General features: G+C 36.7%; 1 protein-coding gene across 1 annotated transcript in view; it reads right to left on the bottom strand.

The window, feature by feature from the left end:
* LOC115212177 (vascular endothelial growth factor receptor 2-like) overlaps nucleotides 1-3,588 on the bottom strand; it is a 296,084-nt gene extending 292,496 nt beyond the window's left edge. The window contains exon 1 of the mRNA XM_029781015.2: nucleotides 3,374-3,588. Within this exon, the coding sequence (XP_029636875.1) occupies nucleotides 3,374-3,491 (118 nt within the window). The 5' untranslated portion in view covers nucleotides 3,492-3,588. The remainder of the gene's footprint in view (nucleotides 1-3,373) is intronic.
* Between the last annotated feature and the right edge of the window lie 22,254 nt (nucleotides 3,589-25,842).

Genomic DNA, 25,842 nt, shown 5'->3' on the forward strand with positions numbered 1-25,842 from the left:
GTATAAGCTAAGGACACATAAGAGTTGCAGCACCTTCAAAGGAAGATTAATGGAGAAGATAGCATTTGTGTGCGGCAGATGCACAGGGGTAATAAGCACCACAGATGCTCAGAAAATAAATTCCATCACACATCTGGGGGAGAAACTAGAAGTAGTTGATAGCTTCCGCTACCTAGGTGACCAAGTTAGTAGTGAGGGTGGATGCTCAAAGAGTGTTACCACGAGAAGAAGAATAGCCTGGGCAAAGTTTAGAAAGCTTCTACCCCTACTGGTGACAAAGGGCCTCTCACTCAAAGTGAAAGGTAGATTGTGTATGATGCATGTGTGCAAACTGCCATGCTTCACAACAGTGAAACATGGGCCATGACTGTGGACAACATGCATAGGCTCGAAAGAAATTAAACTAGCATGATCCACTGGATGTGTAATGTCAGTGTACACAGACGACAGTGTAAGAGCCCTGAGAGAAATGTTGGACATAAGAAGCATAGGATGCGGCATGCAAGAGAGACGTTTGCACTGGTATGATCATGTACTACAGATGGATGAGGAGATATGTGTGAAGAAGTGCCACTCCCAAATAGTTGAAGGAATCCGGAGTAGAGGTAGACCGAGGAAAACATGGGATGAGGTGGTCAAGCATGACCTTCGAACATTGGGCCTCACAGAGGCAATAACGAAAGAGAGAGACCTGGAGATATGCTGTGACTGTGAAGACCCAGCAAATAAAGTGAGTTCACCGTTTTTCCCCCTATCTTCCCTTCTCCTATGTTTCCGACGAAGAGCTCCGTTCGAAACGTTTAAACCCTCCTTCTTTCCCGAGCGTCCAATAATACTATATTTGTTCCACGTCCTCGCGTTGTTGTGTTTTTTTGTGCTTTCTTGTTTGGATTAACTATATATATACATATATATATATATATATATATATATATATATATATATATATATATATATATACACATATATATATATATACACATATACAGGCGCAAGAGTGACTGTGTGGTAAGTAGCTTGCTTACCAACCAAGTTCAATCTTGGGCGAGTGTCTTCTGCTATAGCCTTGTGGTGGAAAGTGAAGCCCGTCGTATATATATGTGTGTGTGTGTGTGTGTTTGACAACCGAAACTGGTGTGTTTACGTCACCGTAACATAGCGGATCGGCAAAAGTGACCTATAGAATAAGTACGATTCTTACAAAGAATAAGTACTGGGGTTGATTTGCTCCAGCAGGGCCGCAGTCAAATTGACTGAAAGAAATAAAAGAAAATATATATATATTCTTCGATATATATTAATGTGTGTGTGTGTGTATGTATATCATTTACACACGTGCATTTGTATATGCATGCACGGTGTTTATATATATATATAATATATATATATATCATGCATATAGAAATAGAAGTCTATTCGCATCACTAAATCTTTCCTCGGTTTCTCATTAATTGTGTGTGTGTAAATTCCCTGTATAAATATAAGATTTTATTTGCACCTTTTCCGTTATATTGATTTTCTACAATATCCAAAAGAAGCATGTGTTACAAAATGTTAGTGTACACACACACACAGACAGACAGACAGACAGATAGATAGATAGATAGATAGATAGATAGATAGATAGATAGATAGATAGATAGATAGATAGATAGATAGACAGATAGACAGATAGATAGATAGATAGATAGATAGACACATTCATAAATACCCGCACCTGTATTTACCGCTCGGCTGGGTCGTATCAGTGCATCATGTAACTTCTAACGAATCTCTATACTGTTAAAGAATCACAGCATATCAGAGCCACAGCTGCTCAAACAAGTTAAATATTATTCCATGTGACTCCAGATATTTGGATCAGAGGTAGTTTGATACAACTGAACTCACCTTTTCTCCATAAGGTTTGTTTTCGTTAAAGGGAAAACCACCGGCATGCATTTAGTTGCAAATAAAATTATAAATTTATACATGTGAAATCATTAATTTGTTTCACACACACACACATACAGATATATATATATATATTATATATATATATATGAACGAAGCGAGCGGGGAGTTCTTAGAGGAACGAGAGAATGCATCGAAAGCTTCAATATACGCCACAAGTATTAAGAATACGTGCGCGTGTATGTGTGTGCGAGTAAGAGGGAGAGTGTGTCAGAGAGAGTAGATATAGATCCATTTGCTATTGTTTAGTCTGGGTGAATCAGGGTAATTATTCAAACTGTCTGTGATATTAATTGAGAATTGCCTGCTATCTCTAACAGGGCTAGCGACCGCTAAGAGGCTCCTTAGTCGGACACATATTCCCCTATATATATATATATATATATATATATATATATATATACACACGTGTATGAGTAATTCAAAATCGGGACCTAATTACTCATCCCCACAGCCTAGCCGTTACCATCAGATCCTTCAACACCATTCTTCATTTATCTTCCCTGCTGGACCTACAGGTAAAATAGCTGTTACAAGAAATATCAACGATGATAATGATGCTGATGTCGACGGTGATGGTGGTGGTAATGAAAAGTGGTTTAAAGTAACTAAAGTTGTCGGTCCGAAAGTATCTTCCCCACCCTGACCTACTGCTTATGATGAAATATTTCTGTGGCCAGGTGAAACTATGATATTTGATGTTTTGTCAAAAAGTAACTGATCGCAAGTGAGGTGTCCTGAATATAGTGGATATGGGACATTTCCAACACCTTGTTGAGTCAGTGTTGTTGTTTAACCCTAAGCCAACTTCAATCTAGTATACTTATCGATAAAAACGCTCCAATTACAATATTATTTTTGTCTCTGGTGGATTGTTACGTACTTCAAACTACATATGTATCCACTGTGATGGTCTTCTTTTTTTTAAACAATAAGGTGTAGTTTAATAGAGATTTGACTATTATTTCTAACAAAATGACCAACTACATTAAGGCCCTCTCATCGGCTTGATTAGCACCTCTTTAAATTGTTGTTGTAGCCAACAACAACTATAAAGATAGGCCAGCAAAACAAATTACTGCAGGACCGAATTCAAATGACAGCCAGCTTCAACTTTCCTCTTTCATTTCTCCAGGTGTCGGTAAATCAAAGTACTAGTCTATACTGGGGTTGATATAATCACCTATATGCCCACCCCTTACACCACTTTACGGCCTGGCACCAGCTCAACGGAAATTGTTATTGTTATAACACGAGAGGTAAACTCCCTCACAAACGACACTATAAGTACGGTTTCAATTCTTGTTAATGCACAGGAAAATTATGAAAGTCATATTTCATGTCGGACCCAAAATCTTTAATAATTATTATTGTTAATCAGTCAATAAGAGAATTAATTAGAAGTAAAGGTCAGCCTTACCCTGTGGAAGTTGGCTGGTAGAGAGGAGGGTTAGTAAGATTCCAAAATACATTGTAGTGATGGTCAGAGGTGAGACAGAACCTCTGGCTTCCATCCTTACTTGTGTGTTGTGTATCATTCACGTTGTTCTGTTTATGTGAGATTTTACTGGATAGAAAGGAGGCACCACCACCGAAACCTCCGCTACTATCAATACTATTACTTACACTACTACCACCACTATTATAAATACTATTGCTGCTACTACCACCATCACCACTATCATAAAAACTATCACTACCACCACCACCAACACCACCATTTCCCTCACCACCTCCACTGTCAACGCTTTTTACTATACCCCCCCAACCACCATACTCACACGCACGCAACCACCACGCCACTACCACTATGACCATCACTACCAGAGCTTCTCCACCACCACCACAGTGACGAAACTACAGCTGCTGCTGCTAATATCGATGCCAGTGCTACTGCTGCTAATTTGGGTGTCATCGATGCTACAGTTGCAGCTGTTGTTGATGTTAGTAGCGGCGGCGGAGGCTGTGGTGGTGGTGGCGGCGGAAGCTGCGGCGGTATAGTTCTCTCCTACCATCACCATCGTCGTCGCCATCTCCCTCTCCACTACTCCCCATTACCTGTAATACTCCAAATGTTGCTATTGCTGGTGACGGTGCTGTTAATGAATATGATGATGATAATGATGTCATTTGGCGGTGTTGGTGTAACTGTTGCAGTTACTGCTGCTGCTGTAGATACTGTTTTGTTGCTGTTTTGTCTTCACATGTGAACTTCTTGTATTTATGTTGCCCTTGTGACAAATAAAGTAGTAGCAGCAGCAGCAGTGACTGTAGCAGTAGCAGCAGCAGCAGTAGTAGTAATAGTAGTAGTAGTGGTGGTGGTGGTGTTGGTGGTGATTGACTACTTGTTGATGCTGGTTGTATTGGTGTTATTTAACCCTAGGTCAACAATGATCCTGTAGACCTTTGATCCAAAATCTTCCCACAGATTACCATCCCACTTTTTATTCAGACTATTACAAATAATCTCCAATGTGTCTTATTTAAAATCAAATCAATTCAGTGTAATTTGAGGTAGGTTTTGAAAATCAAAGGTTCTATGTAGAGGTTCCACCCTGCTCTTGTCTATGTTTTGGGTGGTGGTGGTGGTGGTGGTGGTGATGTTAATAGTGGTACTGATAGTGGTAGGGGTACTATTGGTGTTAGCAGAGGTGATAGTGTTAGGGTTAATGGTACCAAAAGAGCTATTATTACTGCCACTGCCACACTGGATGGTTAAGTATAGGGTGTGTGTACAGCAATATATATATATATTGTTATATTTTGGAATGGTCATATTGCCAGTTTAGCCAATAAAAACACACACACTATATATTTGGTGTTATTTTGCTTCAGTGTTACTTATTTTTTATATTAATCTTAATCTTATTTCGGCCAGAGTTCTTTCATCACACTCCTGTGACCGCATCAGTGGTCCTTTGTTTTCTTCTTACTTATTTGTGTCTCTATGTAGAGGTTCCACCCTGCTCTTGTCTATGTTTTGGGTGGTGGTGGTGGTGGTGGTGATGTTAATAGTGGTACTGATAGTACTACATAGAGACACAAATAAGTAAGAAAAAAACAAAGGACCACTAATGCGGTCACAGGAGTGTGACGAAAGAACTTTGGCCGAAATAAGATTAAGATTAATGTAAAAAATAAATGACACTGAAGCAAAATAACACCAAATATATAGTGCGTATGTTTTTATTGGCTAAACTGGCAATATGACCATTCCGAAATATAACAATATCTGTTTCAACACACGACTTCACATAAAAAATCTTGCACAACAAATATTTAAACGTATATATATATATATATATATATATATATACACACATGTATATATATATATATATATACACACATATATATATATATATATATATATACATATATATCCCTCTCTCGCTTTCGGAGAGGCACAAGCACCTACACGCACATATACACACACGGCAGTAACTTCCGCCTACCGAATTCAATCACAAAGCTCCGGTCAGCTCGGGGCTATAGTGAAAGACACCTACCCAAAGTGCCACGCAGTGGGACTGAACCCGAAACCATATAGCTAGGAAGCAAGCTCCCTAACCACACAGCCATGCCCGATATATATATATATACACACACATGTATATATATATATATACATATATATATATATATATATATATATATATAATATATATATATATATACACATGTATATATATATACCACACATTCAAGCCTATATACATATATGCACACACACACACATATTTAGCTCAAATTCATTGAAAACAAAACATGAAGATAGGTGAGGGAACAACAAGCAGGTATTATGATGATTGGAAGATTGGAAAAGTCTTTGACATTTCATGCCTACACTCTTCAACAGAAAGGGATGAGAGGAAACAGAGAGAGAGAAAAATGTGTTGGAATTAAGGGTTTATATATGCATATATGTATTATGTATGTATGTATGTAGGTAGGTAGGTAGGTAAGTAGGTAGGTAGGTAGGTATATATTGGTTTCAAATTTTGGCACAAAGCCAGCAATTTCAAGGGAAGGGGTAAGTTGATTACATCGACCTCCAGTGTTCAATTGATACTTCTTTTATTGGCCCCAAAATGATGAAAGGCAAAGATGATCTTTGCAGAATTTGAACTCAGAATATACAGACAGATGAAATGTTACTTAGCATTTTGCCCAGCATGCTAATGACTCTATCAACTAGGCACCATATACATGTACATATTAGTGTGTGTGTGTCTGTGTGCATGAAGAGTTAAATAATATATGCATATCAGAGAACAAAATATTCATATAAATTTTAGTGTGTGCTATGTACATCCATCCATCTATACATACATACACATGGTGGCTGCCCCCTTGTTATCGAGTATGGCCATTGCACGAAGCTTAAACAATGTTGTTATCGTGCAATGCCTGTGCAAGAAGATTTTTTTTTTAAGTGAGAAAAGGCTGTGCACTGAGTCAATCCCACACACTAAGCAACAGCAGCCATAATCCGAAAAGAAGAACAAGTCAACATCATCGGTAACCACTGAGCCGCAGGTTTTATGTCGGAGTTATCCTAGTTACCTGAGTTACCTTCTCCTAGAAGGATGCCCTAACAAAGGCTAGGAGTCCTTCACTTCCAATGGTTTAACCACGCGATCGGGTATTCAGTCTGATTATTTCTATGTCCCCGCGCATGATACATCCTTTAAACATTTATTGGATGGCCGTTGACTCTCAAAAGTTCCTCCGCCCTTTGATGGGTTTTGTTTTTCATCCCACAGGGTGTCCAATAAACACCCTCCTCAGCAAGCAAGCTTGGTGGGGTTGCCGGTTTAGTCGCTGACGACCCGACCATGCAACAGGTAGTACTGAGTTACATGTTACCAGTAGCACTCGAAAGTGACCTGACATACATACATACATACATAGATACATACATACATACATACATACATACATACATACAACATACATACATACATACATACATACATACATACATACATACATACATACATACATACATAAATATGTATGTATGCCTTGCTGGTGTGAATATCTCTTTGAAAATCAAAGAGAACAACCATGGACAACTTCTTTGAAACCTCCAGTTTCTATATGAGGATTACAAATTTACATTTATACCAATAATAATTGGTGTACTTGATTTTGTAAGTAAATGTCTAAGTGACAACCTGGATAAGCTAGGGTTTTCAGAAAAAGAAATCAACCAACTAACTCATACATTACAAATACATTATGTAAGTAGAACAGCAAAATATGCAATGCTCTTCTCAAGTTTAAAATATTACAATGCATTTGTTATTTATCTTCCAATGATGGAACATTGTATCTTTGTTAGAAACCAATTCCTTCTCAAGAGGAAGAATTTAAGTAATTAAAAACAAAAAGAACATAATACATCTTTTACTTTTTACCTTTTACTTGTTTCAGTCATTTGACTGTGGCCATACTGGGGCACTGCCTTGAAAGGCTTTTGTTGAACAAGTGGACCCCAGGAATTATTTATTTTAAGCCTAGTACTTCTATCGAATTTTGGTTAACCACTAAGATATGGGGATGTAAACATACTAAAACCAGTTGTCATGTGCTGGTGGAGGACAAATACACATAAACACATACACACATACACGCACACACACACACACACACACAGTCCCACCCATGCCAGCATGGAAGGTGGACATTAAACAATGATGGTGATGATGATGATGATAATCATCATCATCATCGTTTAATGTCCGTTTTCCATACTAGCATGGGTTGGACGGTTTGACCAGGGTCTGGGAAGCCAGAAGGTTGCACCAGGTTCCAGTCTGATCTGGCAGTGTTTCTACAGCTGGATGCCCTTCCTAACGCCAACCACTCCATGAGTGTAGTGGGTGCTTTTCACGTGCCACCGGCACGGAAGCCAGTTTGGATGGTGCGTTTTACGTGCCACTGGCACAGGGATCACAACTGCAATTTCGATTGATTTCTGATGTTGATGTACATAACTCAATAGGTCTCCTCAAGCACAGGGTCAAAACAGTGTTTCTTTACTTGCCACCTGCACAGGAGTCAGTCCAGCAGCACTGACAACTGCTGGGTGCCAGTCATAGGATTGGTTCAATTTCGATTCCGATTTCACTTGCCCCAACAGGTCTTTGCAAGCAGAGTTTAGTGTCCAATGAAGGGAGGTTGGCATGGGTTCCAGTCGTTGGATGAGGTTCGATTCCGAATTCAGTTTCAACTTCACTTGCCTCAACAGGTCTTTGCTTGTCCAAGGAAGAAAAGGCATGCATAAGTGGGCTGGCTACATCCCTGGCAAAGACCACGGGATGGACTCACTTGTCCTGCCAGGTCTTCTCATGCACAGCATATTTCCAAAGGTCTCGGTCACTAGTCATTGCCTCGGTGAGGCCTAATGTTCGAAGGTCATGCTTCACCACCTCTTCCCAGGTTTTCCTGGGTCTACCTCTTCCACAGGTTCCCTCAACTGCTAGGGATTGGCACTTTTTCACACAACTATCTTCATCCATTCTCGCCACATGACCATACCAGGGCAATCGTCTCTCTTGCATACCACATCTGATGCTTCTTAGATCCAACTTTTCTCTCAAGGTACTTACACTCTGTTGAGTATGTACACTGACATTACACATCCATCAGAGCATACTGGCTTCATTCCTCGTGAACATACACATGTCCTCAGCAGTCATGGCCCATGTTTCACTGCCATGTAGCATGGCTGTAGCATGGTTTATCTTTGGCTAGGTATTTCTCCTGCAGCTATCTTACCAGGAATATAGCATCAGTGGTGCTTTTCCCTGGCACGAACCCAAACTGCATTTCATTTAAACTGACTCTCTCTCTCTAATTAGTTGGGCTATGACCCTCTCCGTGACCTTCATTACTTGATCCAGCAACTATATACCTCTGTAATTATTTGTATCTAAGGCGTCAGCTTTACCTGTGTAGCAGTTGACTATGGTGCTGCTACACCAGTCATTGGGTATGACTCCTTCGTGTATCACCTGGTTAACTATGCGGGTGACTAGGCTATAGCTGACATTGCCAGATATTTTGAACATCTCTGCAGTGATTCCTGATGGGCCGGGGTCTTTCCCTGCCTTCATACTCTTGATTGCTTTAACTACCAAGGTACTGTCAATTTGGTTAGCTAGTCCCTCTGTTGGATCGACATTTGGCAGACTCTCTTTCTCCCATTCATTCTCTTTATTGAGCAACCTTTCATAATGGCGTCTCCAAACCTCTCTCTTTGCAGCCTCATTTAGTGCAAGTGAACCATCATCCATACAGACACATTTCTCTCCTACGACATCCCGATTCTCTCTCACACACTGTCTTGCTACACGAAATACTTCAAGTCTCATGGCGCAGAACATTGGCAAATTTTTTCTTATCTGCTTCCCCTCTGGCTAAATAAACCTGTCTCCTAGCTTCCCTTCTGGCAGTCTGATACAATTCCCTGCTACCTCTGTTCTTCCAGTCTTTCCAAGCCTGTTTCTTTTGTCTAATAGCCCTGTCAACCATATTGTTCCATCACCACGTTACCTTGGGTCGAGAGGGGACTTTGCACCAGCCACAGATCTGGTCAGTGGCTCTCAGCAGGTTGTCCCATAGAAACCTCCAGTTGTCTTCCACATTATGTGATGCTATATCCCCTTCTATTTCATCAAAGACTTTGAGTAATACGTCTCTAAATCTCTGTCCATTTGCAGGATCTTTAAGTTTCCAGACCCTTCTCCTCCAGGCTGGTCTTCTTCTGGGCATCCATTCAGCCCTGATCCTGAAGTCGCTAACTACTAATCTATGTTGAGGGGTACATTCTTCGCCTGGGAAGGTTTTGGCAATTATAAGCAGCCCTCTTTTCCTTTTTCTGGTGAGGATATAGTCAATTTGGCTAGTGTGTCTGCCAGAACGATAGGTGATATATATGTATATATGTATATGATATACCTAATATAGGATAAAATTTTTTTCGGGAAAAAAATTTTATCAATGGCCAGCATATCAAAAAATACCATTAAAGGTTAAATTTTATAAATAATTTACAAGATAAGGGCAAAAGAAAAATTCTAATGCCAAATATGCCGAAAAAAAGACAAAACTTTTCAATGACCATTATAATTTATGCGTCTCAAGACAAACCGATAGAAATTTCTAAAAAATTTGTTATTACCGTATTGGTCCAATTTCGAGGTTAATTAGTAATAAATTTTCCCCTCTTCAGCGGCATGTATATGATATATATATATCGGTTTGTTTCGAGACGCATAAATTATAATGGTTATTGAAAAGTTTTGTCTTTTTTTCGGCATATTTGGCATTAGAATTTTTCTTTTGTGCTTATCTTGTAAATTATGTATATGATATATATATATGTATATGTGCATGTGTGTGTATATATATGTATATATATATGTGTGTGTGTGTGTGTGTGAAGCTTCTTTCAGTTTTCATCTGCCTAATTCACTCATCAGGCTCTTGTTGGCCTGAGGCTATAGTAGAAGACACTTGTCCAAGGTGCCATGCAGTGGGACTGAACTTGGAACTATATGGTCAGGAAACAAACTTCTTACCACATAACCATGCCGGCACCAATGCATGTTTTCACAAATGAAAACAGAGTGCTCCATACTACAATATCATTGTCCATTAAAGATCAAACATCATTAAATGAAGTTTTATACTTAGTTAAAAATTATTCAACAAAAGTAATTGTCATAGAATCAAGTGAACCATTCACTTGAAAGGGGCCATTGTTTGGGAAGGGAACAGGAAAAATACTTGATGCAATGATGTTTGATCTTTAATGAGCTGTATTGTATATAAATATATATAGTTAATCCAAACAAGAAAGCACAAAAAAACACAACAACGCGAGGACGTGGAACAAATATAGTATTATTGGACACTCAGGAAAGAAGGAAAGAAGGAGGGTTTAACGTTTTGAGCGGAGCTCTTCATCAGAAACATAGGAGAAGGAAAGATCCAGAGAAGGGAAGACAGAGGAAAAAAAATCGCCAATGGTACACATGGGGTCATATAAATATATTAGGAGAATTCACAAAAAAAAAACAAAAGATGAAGACAGGTGGTGTAGACAACAAACAGATATATTAGTTTAACACTTGGGTAGTGAAAAAGTCTTTAATGTTTCGAGCCTACTCTCTTCCACAGAAAGGAACATGTTATATGTATATGCATACATCTAAATATGTGTGTATAGTTATATGTGAATGTGTCTCTCCCCTTCACAGTTCTGTCTGTCAATCTCTCTCCTTCATTCTTCCTCCTTTGCTCATGTAGCTCCCACGTAACCATCAGCCATTTTTCTTTCTTCTCCTAATTTGTGTTTCATTCTTTCTTCCTGTTGCAGCTGGACAAGGTAGAAGTAATCTTGTCTATCTCCTGTCCAAGCTTGTTTCTTTGCGTTCACCACCACAACCTCGTTTAGGCTTAGCAGCTCTTCCTGTTTTTGTCACCAGTTTTGACCCTCCGCAAAATCCCAAATTTTATCCAAACTACTGCGTGAGCAACTGTTTTATCAAAGGCATATCTTGTCATGAATTGCTCGAAATACAGATTAGAAAAACAGATGACAACTGATGAAGGGTCGTTCTTTGTGTTGTTTGTCTTGTTTTCCATTTGATTCTTTCGTTGTTCGCAAAAAAATGTTCATATTCCATGTCCTTGTACTTCGTATTTTTTGATGTTTACATTTTGCGACATCCTGTTCCCACATATGCACATGTATATATGTATACATGTAAGTATGCATGTATAATTATATATATATGCATATATATATATATATTATTTATATTATTATATGATTGAACGCCACGCATCCTTTTCCAAGTATATATATAAGCACATATATATATATTTTGTGTGTGTGTGTGTGTGACTTGTGTAAAGACAGATGTGGTAAAGACAGATGGTCTAAAACAAGGTCACTTCAAATAAAAACCTGGTAGATCTTACCAAAGATATTTTTGATTCACTACTATTTGTAATACCCCATCATCTTAGCATTGCATCATTTTTGGTGATTTTTACTGGTGGCCAAGTAAGACAATGTAATGTGACAGCCATACATCTTACCTTTATTACGGATAACTTAAACTTTATCTATACACGGGAACTGCTAAAAAGTCTACATCCAATTTTCTTGTCAGCTGTTTGAAGGTACTGACCTTGACTGATAATGAGATTTCTGCTGATTTATTGTCGATAGAATTTGTTAAACACAGAGAGGATAGTGTTGCTCTGAGAACCAAATGGCCAGCAAGAGTCAATACACTGAAATAAATGGTGGTTACACTATTTTATGGCATAGATGGGATGATTATTATAGGAGAGTGTCTGGAGTGGGTTTTACAGTTAAATCAGTTATTAGTTCCATATTTTATTGAACTGCTGACAGGTTTAAATGAGACACTTATGTTTAAGTCAATGTCTCTAGCCTGTGGTCATTCAGTGATGTTCATTCATGCCTATGTAGCAACAATGAATGATTGTGGTGAAGATGAAAATCTACTTTGTGACTAAATAAAAGCATTATTCAGAAAATTGTAATGTCTAGCTGTTAGAATTTAGTTAAGGTATACTGTAGTGCATTGACAGGAAGTAATCTTTGTATAGACACACAAGGGGTGGAAAGAGTAATGCTATGAATATTAATAACCTAGATTTGTCACAAACACATAAAATAACAGTAGAGGTTGAAATGTAAAGTGACGTATTTAGTCGTATTTTGCTTTTTACAATTCTTAAATCCTTGATGTCAAATACTTCTGCTCTTTCCATTCTGTGGTCAACTAATGATGGTAGATAATGACTTTTAGTCAAAATATCTTTTAGTTCCTTTAGTACTTTTGTATGGTTGTTTACACTTCCTATGATGGTACATAGGTAGGTACACATTCTTTTAGTGAGCTTGGAATGGAATATTGATTCCCATATTCGGATGGTATGAAGTGAAAAATAAATATTGCCTTCAGTCTGTTGATCCTGTTCATGGTTTTTGTTATCAATATATCTACAAAAAAAGGTATTTTATCCTTCCAGTACATTATAGTAAACCGATTTTTATTGATGATATTATTTATGAATATCTTAAATCCAGAAAGTCTAACAAAACTTCATTATTATAATATAAAAAAATAATCTAAATTAAAGACTATTTGCCAACATAATGTGGCAGTCCTGGATGGGGTGAATGTTACTTTTGTTTAGCACCAGGAAATGTCGTTTCCAGCTGGTAATATGACACAATATCTATGTCCTTATATTTTCGAACAGGGAAGCTCAGCAACCCCATCCAGAACAAAGCAGCATCTGTGGATCAGTTTCTGGGTTATTGCCCTTTATGAGCACAGAGTAGCTGCTCAGCTAGACAGTACTGCTGAATTCCTGTTTGAAAATATATAGTTTTTGAAGTGATATACAATCACTGAACTAATAAATAGAAACATTATTATTTCTAAATCTCTCAAAGAGAGATATTCAATAACAGTACTTTAAGAACACAGTTATTGTGTCGTATAGCCAGCTGGAAATAACTTTTCTTGGATCTAAACAACAGTAGCATTTGTCCCATCCAGGACTTCCACATTATGTTGGCAAATAGTCTTTACTTTAAAGTTCTGTTACCGAATATCTCTCTTTGAGAGATTTAGTAATAAGAATGTTTCTAATCATCTAAATATCTCTTCCAATTTTCATCTAAGTAATTGTGAAATTATTTGGTTTTTACATATATTTTTATCTCAAAGTACCCCATTACTAAATTTGCTTACTTTGGGGATGTTTTGGTACCCATTGCTATTCCAAATTTTTGTATATTTAGTTTATAAATCGAATCTGAGAATTTATGAGGACATTTTTAAAGCCAAAACTGTGCCGTTTCGATTCTATATTTCTTTATAAGTTAACATCAAAGGTTACTTCATTTTGTCTATGTGAAAAGTAATTTAATGTTTTCCAAGTTGTCTCTAATGTTGCTCTATGTATGTTTCAAATACAATTTTAGTGATAAATCTAAAGCAAATTACTCAATGACTTTAACAAGATGGACTTGTCAGTATTGATTTTAATATTTAGTTGTCTGGATAAAGAACTTTTAAACCAACATAATTCTTTGCTAGCATTATTTGTAATCCTATTTTTATGGATCTTTGGTAATCCATAAAAATGAGTTGTTTTGAATTTATAAGTTACGTCTTTGTGGTATAAATCAAAGATATGACTTTTGCATATTATTTTATGCCGGTTATAATTCTTTATCTTTCAGCTTTTACACATTTCAATCATTGTACTGTGGCCATACTGAGGCACAACCTTGAAGGATTTAGTTTGGTACTTATTCTATCAATCTCTTTTACCTGAACTGCTAAGTTCGGGCAAACACTGGTTGTCAAGCAGCAGGAAAGAGCATACGCACATATACAAAGACACACACACACACACACACACACACAACACACACACACACACACACACACACACACACACACACAATGGATTTCCATACAGCTTCTGTTTATTAAATTCCCTCACATAGCATTGGTCAGCAGAACACACCCAAATTATCATATAATGGAACTGAACTTAAAACTTTATGGTTGCAAAACAAGCCTCTTAACCACATAGTTGCTAATTTTTTCTTAATAACTGTCATGCAATATTTTTATAGTAATTTGTATCCATTATAATTATACTAATTCTTTTGTTGGTTTCTTTCATAATCAGTTTTGCATCAGTTGTTAATGCATTAATAATTCCCATTCTGTTGGTAGAAACTTGTATAAAAAATAAGTGATATGATCCCAAATATTACCAATTTCTTTATTCCTATCTTTTGATGCATAATATTGACTTTTGTTTCTGTCAATAGATTTACCATTATTGTCATTTTCAAATAATTCCTCTCTGGGTCATAATTTTCAACAAAAGTCTGAAATATCATTTTTGATTTCATTGAAGTTTGAATTTTGTGGAGTGAATGTAAATTTAAACTCTTTTGCAAGTGTGTTTATTTGATCACAGGATTTTCTAAGAAAGAGCAAAAGAAACTAATAAGCATCCTCCAAATTTAATCTATATGTGGCAGCAGTGAAAATTTCAAAAGATTCAAAAGATTCAAAAGATTCTCCATCTCAGATTTTTAAATGAAAATATGCACATACTTAGTTGTGTGAATTCTATAAAGACACATGTACACACACACACACACACACACACGCACATATGCACTTAAGTACAAAAGAGATATGTTTACATAGAGCATAAGTGCAGGTGCATACACCCACGTAAACACTTCTTCAACCAGATATTTACAAACACCAGGAACTCTCTTCACTCATAGAAAAACATACATACACACATACATACATGCATATAGATACACACACATACAGACATATATATATGTATGTATCTATATATATATATATATAGAAATTCGGGGTGAGTACTTGATAATTGTGGTAAAAGTTATCCTTTTGTTATAATATTCTTCTTAATAATCTTCTGAATAACCCTAAACTTTAACTTTATACAATATGGCAATATTGATTAAAATACTTAACTACAGTACTACATGATAAGATTTCCCCTGTTTCATTTTCAATGGACTGCTAGTGGCTGGTCCCCTTAATTGTCAGCTAACATCTTGATTTAAGTTTTCCTTTACCAAATCTTATGATATTGCTTCTAATAAATCTTGATAGTTTTTTTATGACTATACCCACTGTGATTTCTGTTGACTCCCTCAGCCCCATTCCTAACAGACACTGCTTCTTGTTCTCTCAGCCTTAGATATACAAAGATTTGATAAAACTAGTCTATAAATTAAAACTGATCCCATAAAACAGTGACAAGCAAAATCTGTAACAAGTCTTCCTTCCTGATACCTTATTAGCTTCTAAGCTGAAGTGAAGGCAGCATGTTCTTTGTTTATCTCATTGCCTTCTTGGAGATTTTAGGTAAAATTATAATAATGTGTCCACCTGTTTTAATTTAATTAAATTCTATGTATTTATGCAGCTGAGGATTGCTCTGCATTTAAATTGATGTAACGATTGCATTGTTTAATTAAATGGAGTTGCTTGAAATGATCGTACTTGCATTACCTCTAGATATACTTGTTGCTTATTTTGATTTTAATCACCTTATATATATATATTTATATTTATATACATACAGACATAAATATATGTGTATATGTCTATGCTTAAATAGATAGAAAGCTACACATGTTCACACACATATTTATGTCTGTGTGTATACACACACACATAGGCTGATTGAGAGATTAGCAAGAAAATCAACTAGATAATATATCATAATATAGTGTGTGCATCAAGGCCAGGTGCTTCTCTGTATGATTGATGGAAATTTATATATATGCATCAATGTGTGTGTGTGTGTGTGTGTGTGTGTGTGTGTGTGTGTGTGTGTGTGTGTGTGTGTGTGTGCAATGTGAGTGAATGTGACTGAAAGACAGACTTGCAATATGCTGTTACCTCTCACAGAAGTTATGATCATCACTTCAACATAACACAGTAGCCAGTGAGAGAGTTTTCATACAATTGTTTATCCAGCAATCTCCCTTAACCTATACTTTAACACTTTTAACCTATACTTTAACACTTTTAAAAATGTGATGCATAAATCAGATGATGCAGTGTGAGAATCTCTACACCTAACAAAATAGGATGGTCACAGCTGGATTGTCTTTTATCATGGTTGTCTATGATCATGGTTGACTTTTCCTTTTATCCCTTAGTTCTGAGAAAAGACAGTGCCTTTGTTCTACTTCAGAGTTCTGAAGGCTGGCCCCCATTCTTTGCAAAGAGACTAAATGACCATTTGAGACAATATGATGATAAAAAAACAGTCATCCATACTCTACTAAGATGCCAAAGAGCAACATGGAAGAATGGCAATGAGGGTTCCATTTGATCTGATCAATGGAACAGACTGCTTGTGAAATTAACATGCAAGTAGCTGAGCACTCCACAGACATGTGTACCCTTAAAGTAGTTCTTGGGGAGATTTAGCATGACACAGAGTGTGACAAGGGTGGCTCTTTGAAATACAGGTACAACAGAAACAGGAAGAAAGAGTGAGAGAAAGTCGTGGTGAAAGAGTACAGCAGGGTTCACTACCACTCTCTACTGGAGCCTCATGGAGCTTTAGCTGCTTTCGCTCAATAAGCATTCACAACGCCTGGTCTGGGAATCGAAACTGCTATCCTATGACTGTGAGCCTGCTGCTCTAACTATTGGGCCTTTGCGTCTCCACCATACCATAATACCCACAGTTTATATATACACAGGTAGAGCTGTTAGTAGGCTGTTATGTAGACGTATACATACATATATATATATGTGTGTGTGTGTGTATAGGTATATGGATATGTAAGTAAACAGATAGCTAAGTAGATAAATAGATAGATTAATACTGACAGACAAGTACACACACATATGCACATGCATACACAAATAAAGATTGAAACACATGACCATATACACACATGCACACTTCACACACACACACACAACACACATACAAAGACACATATGGAGACACATCCATACACAACAGACACATGTACATAGTCACACAAACTCATACACATAGACACACTGAAACATGCACACACAAGGAAAGAGAGGTACGCACACAAATACACACACTCAAACACACGAACATGAAAACGCAAACACATGAATATGCAGAATACATACATACAAACATACACACATGCATACACACATGCATACACACATATATATGCATACACACATATACATGCATACACACACACATACATACATATGTATATATACATGCACAAACATGCTCACAAACAAACAAAAAGAATGCAGCTCTGATAAGGGACAGAATCAACAACTATTGAAGAGGTTGCAAGATGCAATGAAAATTTTAGAAAAAATAAATAAGTAAATGAGTGGCAATCGAACCAGTGAGTGCGTTAAGTAATAAGGCACTAAAGGAGAATGACTCTCTCCAGGCACAATAAAATATACACATACATATATATATATATAGCAATAATAAATCTCTGAGCAAGATGTAAACAGTAGCAGCACATCGTGAAGTATATTTGCCACCTAAATGTGACTGACTCATATGGGACGAGGCTACTGTTGTTTGTAGCACCAGGAAGACATCTCCTCTAGCTGGCTAATGACGCACTGTCTGTGTACGATCAGTATTTGTGAAGGGAAATCATCGTTCTCATCCCTAGCCTTATATATATAGGTACAGGTGTAGCTGTGTGGTAAGAAGCTTACTTCCCAACCACATGGTCCCAGGTTCAGTCCCACTGCATGGCACCTTGGACAAGTGATTTCTACCATAGCCTTGGGCCAACTAAATTAAGCATTGTGAGTGGATTTGATAGATGGAAACTGAAAGAAGCCCGTTGTATATGTGTGTGTGTGTGTGTTGTGTATGTGTGTGTGTGTGTGTGTGTGTTGTGTGTGTGTGTGTGTGTGTGTGTGTGCGTGTCTTTGAGCCTGTGTTTATCCCCACATCACTGCTTGACAACTGGTGTTGGCGTGTTTATGTTCCCATAACTTATCGGTTTGGCAAAAGAAACTAATAAAATAAGTACTAGTTTAAAAAAAATAAGTTGTGGGGTTGATTTGCTCAACTACAACCTCTCAAGGTGGTGCTCTAGCATGGCTGCAGACAAATGACTGAAACAAGTAAAAGAATTAAGCAATAAAAGAATATATATATGAGGTCTGATCAATAAGTATCCAGACCGTTGCCATAGTAACAAAGCCGCTTGGCACAGATTGACCTTAAACTCTGCTGTGCATGTGCACTAAGTTTTATTTTCTAGCTCACTTACACTGTTTACAGCAGTGCTTTGAAGGAAGGTGTGTAGGGTGTATGTGTGTGTGTACATACATACATACACCCACACATACACCTTCACACAGATACACACAGACATGCTGCTAACCAGACATTCTTCAATCCTCAAGAGGAAAGTCAACAAGTCTCTCTCTCTGTATATCTCTCTCCCCCTCTCTCATTCCTCTATAAACCTGTTAAATCTATTGATTAGGTTTAAAGTTCCCTGTGACTGCAGCAGGTGGTGAAGGAGCTCTAATATTTTTTAGATAATTAAGGATATTTTTGATAATTAGGGATATTTTCAAACACTTTATTAACACTTCCTCATTATATTTTTATATTTTCCTCACTTTCTTTCTTTCTTTCTCCTCTCTTGCTTGCTTTCATTTTAATCTTTACAAACGACAATGATTTTTTAATATTTTTCACCTCAAAATATTTAAAGATGTTTTCTTTTATTTTTCATTTATTTATTTGGTTGTCTGAAATACATTTAAATTTTCATTTTTATACCTGTGGATATTCAGAAGTTTACATATATATGTAGCAAATTGCTTCCTAGATTCTTAACCAAGATTTGAAACCCAGTCTAGATTTTTTTAAATATTCCTTCCTATTGTTCTTGACATTAACATTTAAAAATTTATGAGGATCAATTGTCACACTTAGTTAGGATTTTGCTTGAGTGTACATTCTTGGGCTAAATACAATTCAAGAGAGATAAACCCATTATTTTCCATTGTTCTCTGACCTACATCCAGCTTTCTAGCATGTATAAATACAGTATCCAAACTCAGTTCTAACTCTTTTGCTTAGCACCTGCCAAAAAGAGCACTTCAGTAATGACTTGTCACTGCAGGACTATACAACTTTCACCATCTCTACTTGTCAACACAGAGGGATAAATCCTAATTCTCTTTCTCTTTTACTTCCATCTGTTCTCCTAGCAGTCAACAAAAGACAAACTTGACTGCCTACAGAATGGATAATAGAATTGCAAATAATCTGCATACAGCAACAACTTGAAGTTATATCTTATTTTGTAACAATAGAATAAAGGCCATATCTAATAATGTTTTTCTTCTTCTCATTTATTTGATAGATATTTTTGTCACATCATGTGTATGAATGGCTATGGGGTTCACCAGAATAAAATAGTATCAAAGGGATTCATAGATAAAAAATGGTTGAGAACCATTGATATCGAATGTGTGGTGAGTGAGTAGAGGAAAAGTGGAGCTGAGAGATCTCTTTTGTCCTTCCCTCACAGAGAACATGATACTCTCTCTGGTACTCGTGCCACGAAACACCCAGTATACATTGCAAAGAAAATGGCAAAAAACAAGTGGACAAAGAATAAAGGTGTGAAGATTTTTTTAGTCCTGTGTCACTGAGCACTTATCTGTTTATCTGGCACCATGAGAAAATGCACCAAGTACCTCTGTCAAGTGGTTGGTAATAGGATGAGCATCCAGCTGCAGAAACAAAGTTAAAATTGATAAGTATGAGCAGCAGTTTATGAAAGCAATGGCTCCCAATATGAAATAACTTGGATCAGGATAGCTCATCCAACCCATGTAAGTATGGAAATCAGACATAAGATGGTGTTGTTGTTGTTGTTGGTGGTGGTGATGGTGGTGGTGAGGATGATGATAAGATCTAGTATTAGCTACTTAATAAAATATGCCTGATACAATTTGTAAAGTCGTTAGTGTTAAATGGAACATCTCTCTGTAGAAACCATGGCAAGATTATATGTGTATGAGTGAGATGTGGTCCACCAAGTCTTGAAGAGCAGCAAGTATTGGGGCACCATTTACAAGGGGTTTAAATGATTATATATCAGCCAGAGTATTTCTCTGGTACTTATTTTATAAGTCTAATAAGATAGCAATTACTCAGTAAATAATAACTTAAAGGGAGATATAAACATCACAAGGTATTTTATGGGTTTTGTTCACCTCAAACTACATCGAAATATACAAATATCTCCAATGTGTTATGGAAACACAGTATTTCTGAAAATTTTGCCATAACATGAAATTCTGTGACATGAAACCTACTTTTCCATTGACATCGGGCTATAAATTGAAATGTATTCCAATGAAATTATATAAAGGAAAATACATAATACAATCACATTTATGTATAAAAATAACAAATTTTAAATGCAGTATGTATGTATGTATGTATGTATGTATGTATGTAGTATGTATGCATGTATGTATGTTTGTATGAATGTATGCTTGTATGTATGTATGTATGCATGTATGTATGTATGTTTATGTGTATGTATGTTTGTATGTATGTATGTATGTATGTATGTATGTATGTATGTATGTATGTATGTATGTATGTATGTATGTATGTATGTATGTATAAGTGTATAAAGCAATTAAAGGGGAAGACATTAAGTAAAAAGTGAGAACACAGAAATATCATAGCAGAATGTATTATACAGTAATGTCATATATATCCACCACAGAAGGTGTAGTGGGGATTCTGCATTAACAAAATATAGTGGCCTTAATATTCTGAACAAAAGAATGATTTCAAATTTTGGCATAAGGCCACCAATTTTGAGGGATGGGGCAATTGTGGTGCTCAACTGTTACTTTATATTTTCTTGATCCTGAAAGAATGAAAAGCAAAGTTGACCCCACTGGCATTTGATCTCAGTACATAAAGACATATGAAATGCTGCTAAGCATTTTGCCTGGTACACTAATGATTCTGCCAGCTTGCTACCATAATAATAATAATGTCCTACTAAAGGCACAAGGCCTGAAATTTGCAGGAGGGGGTAAGTCAATTACATTGACCCAGTACTCAACTGGTACTTACTTTATAGACCCAGAAAAGATGAAAGGCAAGTCAATCTTGGCAGAATTTGAACTCAAAACATAAAGATAGATGAAATGCCACTAAGCATTTTGTCGGGCATGCTAATGATTCTGCCAGCTCACCACCTTAACTAATAATGCTAATAACAATAATAATAATAATAATAATAATAATAATAATAATAATAATAATAATAATCCTTTCTACTGGAGGTATGAGGCCTCAAATTTGGTGGGAGTGGACTAGCTGATTACATCAACCCCAGTGTTTCCCTGGTACTTAATTTATTGACCCTGAAAGGATGGAAGTGAAAGTCAATCTCAGTGGAATCTGAACTCAGAATAATAATAATAATAATAATAATAATAAAAAACTGGTGGGAACACAATCCACCTCCAGTGCTTGAAAATGACCACATCTCACTCCTCTGAAACTTCACCATTCAAACTGACAGGAAGATAGATGCAAATAGGCCAGACATCATATTGAAAGACTTCAGACAAAGAACATGCCTCCTCATTGATATGACTGTCCCAATCGATATAAACGTATCTGTCAAGACCTACCAAAAACTGAGCAAATATAAAGATCTTGAAATAGAAATCAGCAAAATGTGGAAGCTGAAGACTAAAACAATACCTGTTGTCATAGGTGCCCTGGGAATGATAGCGAAAGGGACTAATTGCTACCTAACTCAGATACCAGGAAACCCCAAAATGGCAGAAATTCAAAAGATAGTGCTCATGGGAACTGCTCATATCCTACGCAAAATACTCTCTATGTAATCCCAAGGTTTAAAACAAACTTTTTTTATTTATTTATTTATTTTATTTTATTTTTTTTAATTTATTTATTTTTATTTTATTTTTATGTATTAGACATTCACTAGTACAACACCAAAAAAAAAAAAAAAACCCAAATATATGGCACAGAACTTCCAACCTGTTGTCTCTTGAGGTCTCTGGGTGAGACTTGGAGCCAACTTGTACAGACATAAAGCAAAAGTCAAACATAGAATAATAATAATAATAATAATAATAATAATAAATGCCCTAATGCAGTACCAGGCAGTGGCTCTCATGGCTTCTGATCTTAACTGATTGGAAGTGTTATCATGTACATTGTTTTGTCTTGGTATAAAAGATGGGCTACAGCAAATATTCTGCTCAATGCCACAGATTTGCTTGTCAGTTGTTTGACCGTAACCAGTTGAGCATGTCCCTTAGTGGCTGACGATATGTGCATCTCTGATCACGAGCAGAAGTAGTGGGGGAGCATCATAGCCATGTGTTGAGAGGGATTCTTTGGGGTTTGAATAATTCACCTCTGGAAACATGGGTGTTTCGTTCAACATCCTTAAACAACCCTTATTCAGGGACCTTTTGAGCGGGATGTGTTACTCGACCATAAGAAATTTCTAACTGGGCCCCACCTGCAAGGTCATGAGCTGTTTATTTTGATATGAGATCACCATGTTGCACACATATAGTTTTGATGCATGTGCCTAGTGTACCCTAATTAGACAGGTAGTCATGATGGGTATACTGGGCTTCATATATTTTACCCCAGTGTCACTTTGATGGCATGCACTGCTCTCTCACTCAATAATAATAATAATAATAATAATGAGGGAAGAAGAAGAAGAAGAAGAAGAAGAAGAAGAAGAAGAAGAAGAAGAAGAAGAAGAAGAAGAAGAAGAAGAAGAAGAAGAAGAAGAAGAAGAAGAAGGAGAAGAAGAGTTTCAAATTTTGGCACAAGGCCAGCAATTTTGAGGAGGGGATAAGTTGATTACATCGACCCCAGTGCTCAACTGGTTCTTATTTTATCAACCCTGGAAAGATGAAAGGCAAAGTTGATCCCAACAGAATTTGAACTCAGAATATAGAGATATATGAAATCCTGTTAAGCATTTTACCCCATGTGCTAACAGTTCTGCCAACAGTTCGGAAGAATGGAAATGAAAATATAAAGGGTTTGGAGAGAAGGAATGTCAAAGGGTTAGTAGCAACACAATAGGGGAAGAGGTACTGCATGATTACGACCAGGTGCAAGATCTAGGTTGTAGAACTGGAGCATGCACAGGCAAGGGAGGAGAGGAGGGTGTGGGTAGATGTTGGCAAGAATGTTTAGAAAAATTGAGACTAAAGCCTTCATCAGATACATTTGTTGTTATCTTTCTGAAAACAGGGCTACTACAGGTACAGCTATGGCTATTTGCAGCTGTGGTTAAGTACAGGCATGGCTGTGTGGTAAGAAGTTTGCTCCCCAATCACATGGTTGTGGGTGCAGACCCACTGTGTGATACCTTGGGCAAGTGCCTTCTACTATATATAGCCTTGTGAGTGGGTTTGGAAGGCAGAAATTCAAAGAAGGATACTGGTGCTCCAGCATAGCCACAGGCTTTGGGATGAAATATATAAAAGAATAAAAGAATGTGTGTGTGTGCGTGTGTGTGCATGTATGTGTGTGTGTGAGAGTTTGTGTATGTGTCTGTGTTTTTATCCCCACAACTACTTGACAACCATAGTAGGTGTGTTTACATCCCCATATCTTACCAGTTCAGCAAAAGCGATAAAAAAAATTAGTACCAGGCTTAAAAAAAACAGAACATATAAGTACTAGGGTCAATTCATTTGACTAAAATTCTATAAAGTGGTGTCCCTGCATGGTTACAATCTAATGACTGAAACAAATTAAAGATAAAAGATGAAAGGTAAAAGATACCATATAATGCAACAATTTAAACCTTTTTTTTTTTTACAAGTAAAGATTCCTTAAATTGACAAAATATTGATCTCTACTGATGTATCAGAAATATCAAATAGAAGATAAAATCTTCATCATCATTTAGTGTCTGCTTTTCAATGCTTACATGGGTTAGATGGAATTTATTGAAGCATATTTCTACAGTTGGATGCCCTTCCTGTCACCAATCCTCACCTATTTCCTAGCAAGGTTATATTTCTTCATAAGGACTTCTGGCGGTTTGCTGTGCATGAGAAGATATGCCAAGCTTAATAAAATCAGAACTGTCTATGCACATAAGCATGTCGTCTACATTCCTCTTTCAGCCAAAAGTGCCCATGCCAATGTCACATAAAAACGCCCATGCCAAACAGACAAATGGCCAACTTCTGTTATTCTGACCCATGCCAGCATGGAGAACTGATGTTAAAAGATGAGGATGATGATAGCTTGACATGTTTTTCACAGAATATTGGGAAAGAACAATATTCCTTATATGACGAAGAAGCTCATTTACAAGCATCATGTGATATCTAGACAAGGTTACAGACATGTACACACACACACACACACACACACAAACACACACACACACACACAGCATTTCTTTCTGTTCCTGTCTTCCAAATCCACTTGCAAGGCTTTGATCAATCCAAGACTATAGTAGAAGACACTTGCCCAATGTGCCATGTTGTGGGACTGAACCCAAAACCATGTGTTTGGGATGTAAGCTCCTTAAACACACAGCTTCATCTGTGCCTGTATATAAAATAATATTCCATCCTTTATATATCATTACATCTAATATAAATTAACTTTATTACTTGCAAATATTTAATAAATAGCTCAGTTTTTATTTTAATATCAAAATATTTCTCAAAGATTATTAAGTTTATTAATATTATGTTTGTGTTCAGATTTTGGTGAGAACTGTGTCCTGTTAACTGTTCCAGTGCAGTTGAAATGCCTACAGTTTTGTTTTATAGCTTGTGTTCTTTTCTTAGTTGGTTTAATACATAAAATATATTTACATTATTTATATTTGACGGATATTTGCTCTCATCTTGTTTGTTGTTAACACTATATTTTGGCTGATATACCCTTCAACCTTCATCAGATGTCTTGGGGAAATTTTGAACCAAGGTTCTCATTCCTAAGGTATTTTTTTGATGTTATTATTATTATTATTATTATTATTATTATTATTATTATTATTATTATTAAGGTCACTGCTTGGAATCGAACTCGGAATCTTGGGGTTAGTAGCCCGTGCTCTTAACCACTACGCTATATGCCCATGACCTCAATAATAATAATATAACAACAACAACAACATCAAAAAAATACCTTACGAATGAGAACCCAGGTTCAAAATTTCCCCAAGAC

The sequence above is a fragment of the Octopus sinensis genome, linkage group LG5 (assembly GCF_006345805.1).
Source record: "Octopus sinensis linkage group LG5, ASM634580v1, whole genome shotgun sequence".
Classification (NCBI taxonomy): domain Eukaryota; kingdom Metazoa; phylum Mollusca; class Cephalopoda; order Octopoda; family Octopodidae; genus Octopus; species Octopus sinensis.